This window comes from Olea europaea, chromosome 18, assembly GCF_002742605.1.
Source record: "Olea europaea var. sylvestris chromosome 18, O_europaea_v1, whole genome shotgun sequence".
Lineage (NCBI taxonomy): Eukaryota > Viridiplantae > Streptophyta > Magnoliopsida > Lamiales > Oleaceae > Olea > Olea europaea.
Window position 1 is genome coordinate 682,383 of NC_036254.1, and position 2,148 is coordinate 684,530.

The window sequence follows — 2,148 nt, forward strand, 5'->3', positions numbered from 1 at the left end:
CGATTTAGAATTTGTTTGGTAAAAGGTTTAACAAATTCTGATAAATTTGATGTAACTCGAATGAAATATGTGAATAAATTGAAATATGATCAGTTGAAAAACCGATAAAATTTTATGCAGCTTCCTCTATCCATCCTAATCTAATTTTTGAGTCTTCCCACAAACTCCATGCTTTCTCTACTCCACTCAAGACTTCGGTGACTTCTGTTCGTTAAACTGAGTCTTGCTCACCTCATTATCCCAAGGAAAAATATTATTGGGCTCCACATCCTCAAAACAAACAGTTTCTTTTCTTTTTTAACCAATTCTTGAATTTGGCTCCCTTGCTATATAAATCCATCTGCCGAATGGTTTTCTTCAGAACTTCGACACTATCACTCCACGAAACCTGACATACCCAAAAGCTAGCCGAAAAGAATTGTTTTAAGAAAATGTCTGTGTTTCAATTTCCCACCCTTTTGTTACAAACTTTGGAACGTGATTTTCTCCTCAACCCAATTTTGTCGCGTATCTTCACTGGCTTTCTGCACCTGGTTTTGTTACTGATCGTATTTATATCATGGGTATGCAAGAAAATCAGTAGTAATGATGATGAAAGCCAGAAGCAGAGTGTTAGGCACAATAGGCTCTTACATTATAAACCAACACTGATTTCATGCTTGGTTTTTTCATTGTTTAATCTTGTTTTATGCATATTGAACAATTTTTATTGGTATAGAAGCGGCTCATCTGATGAAAAGATTCTCACTTCACTGGATTTGGGAATAAAAACATTAGCCTGGTTAGCCCTCTATGCTTACTTGCAAAGCCAGTTCAAGAAATCAGGTGAACCTAAGTACCCACTGAGTTTAAGACTCTGGTGGGTGCTTTTCTTCTCTGTTTCTTGTTATTGCCTAGTGATAGATCTTATTTATTACAAAAAGCACCAAACTTTATCTACTTTGTTTTGGGTATCTGATATAACTTCTCTTTTCATGGGTTTATTCTTCTGTTATGTGGGGTTTTGGGGCAAGAAAGAGGACAGAGATAGCCTTCTTCAAGAACCCCTTTTGAATGGCAGTGCTACCAATGGTAGAGAGTCGAGTAAAGCAATCAGGGGGGATGAAACTGTAACTCCTTATGCGAATGCTAGTATTTTTAGTATCATCACTTTCTCCTGGGTAGGTCCTTTGGTTTCTCTCGGATTCAAGAAAACATTAGACCTCGAGGATGTCCCTCAGTTGGCCATTTTCGATAGTGTAAGAGGGGCATTTCCAATTCTAAATAATAATTTGGAGTCTGATATTGAAGGAAGTAATAGGGTGACCACACTTATGCTTGCAAAAGGATTAATTTTCACAACCTGGAGGGAAATTTCTCTATCTGCTGTCTATGCGCTTGTGTATAATTTGGCGTCTTATGTAGGTCCATACCTAATTGAAGACTTTGTTCAATACTTAAATGGACAACAAGAATTTGAAAATGAGGGCTATGTCTTGGTTTTTATTTTCATCATTGCAAAGATGTTTGAGTGCTTGTCAATGAGACACTGGTTCTTCAAGGTGCAGCAGGCTGGATTTAGGGCCAGGGCGGCATTAGTTGCCAAAATCTACAACAAGGGACTGACCCTTTCGTGCCAATCAAAGCAAGGGCATACCTCTGGGGAGATTATTAATTTCATGTCAGTCGATGCAGAAAGAATTGGAGAATTTGGTTGGTATATGCATGAACCATGGACGGTGATTTTACAAGTCGGCTTGGCATTGGCAATTTTATATAGAAATCTTGGGCTAGCTTCTCTCGCTACACTTGTTGCTACTATTCTGGTGATGCTAGCAAATGTTCCCCTGGGAAATTTACAAAAAAAATTTCAGGACAAACTCATGAAATCAAAAGATAAAAGAATGAAGGCAACTTCTGAAGTCTTGAGGAGCATGAGGATTCTCAAGCTTCAAGCTTGGGAGATGAAGTTTCTGTCTAAAATTCTCGAGCTTAGGAATTGTGAGGCAGGATGGCTGAAAAAATATGTGTATACTTCAGCCCTTACCTCATTTCTCTTTTGGGTTGCCCCTACATTAGTGTCTGCGGTAACTTTTGGTGCTTGTATGGTAATGGGGATCCCACTTGAATCCGGGAAGATACTGTCCGCACTTGCAACCTTTAGAATTC

The 2,148-nt window shown here is 38.6% G+C and overlaps 1 protein-coding gene across 1 annotated transcript; it reads left to right on the forward strand.

The window, feature by feature from the left end:
- Nucleotides 1-102: 102 nt before the first annotated feature.
- Nucleotides 103-2,144, forward strand: LOC111366413 (ABC transporter C family member 3-like; the record flags this gene model as incomplete). The annotated part of the gene is made up of 1 exon (XM_022987176.1): nucleotides 103-2,144. A coding segment is annotated over exon 1 (1,713 nt), but the record flags the coding sequence as incomplete, so codon positions are not given.
- Between the last annotated feature and the right edge of the window lie 4 nt (nucleotides 2,145-2,148).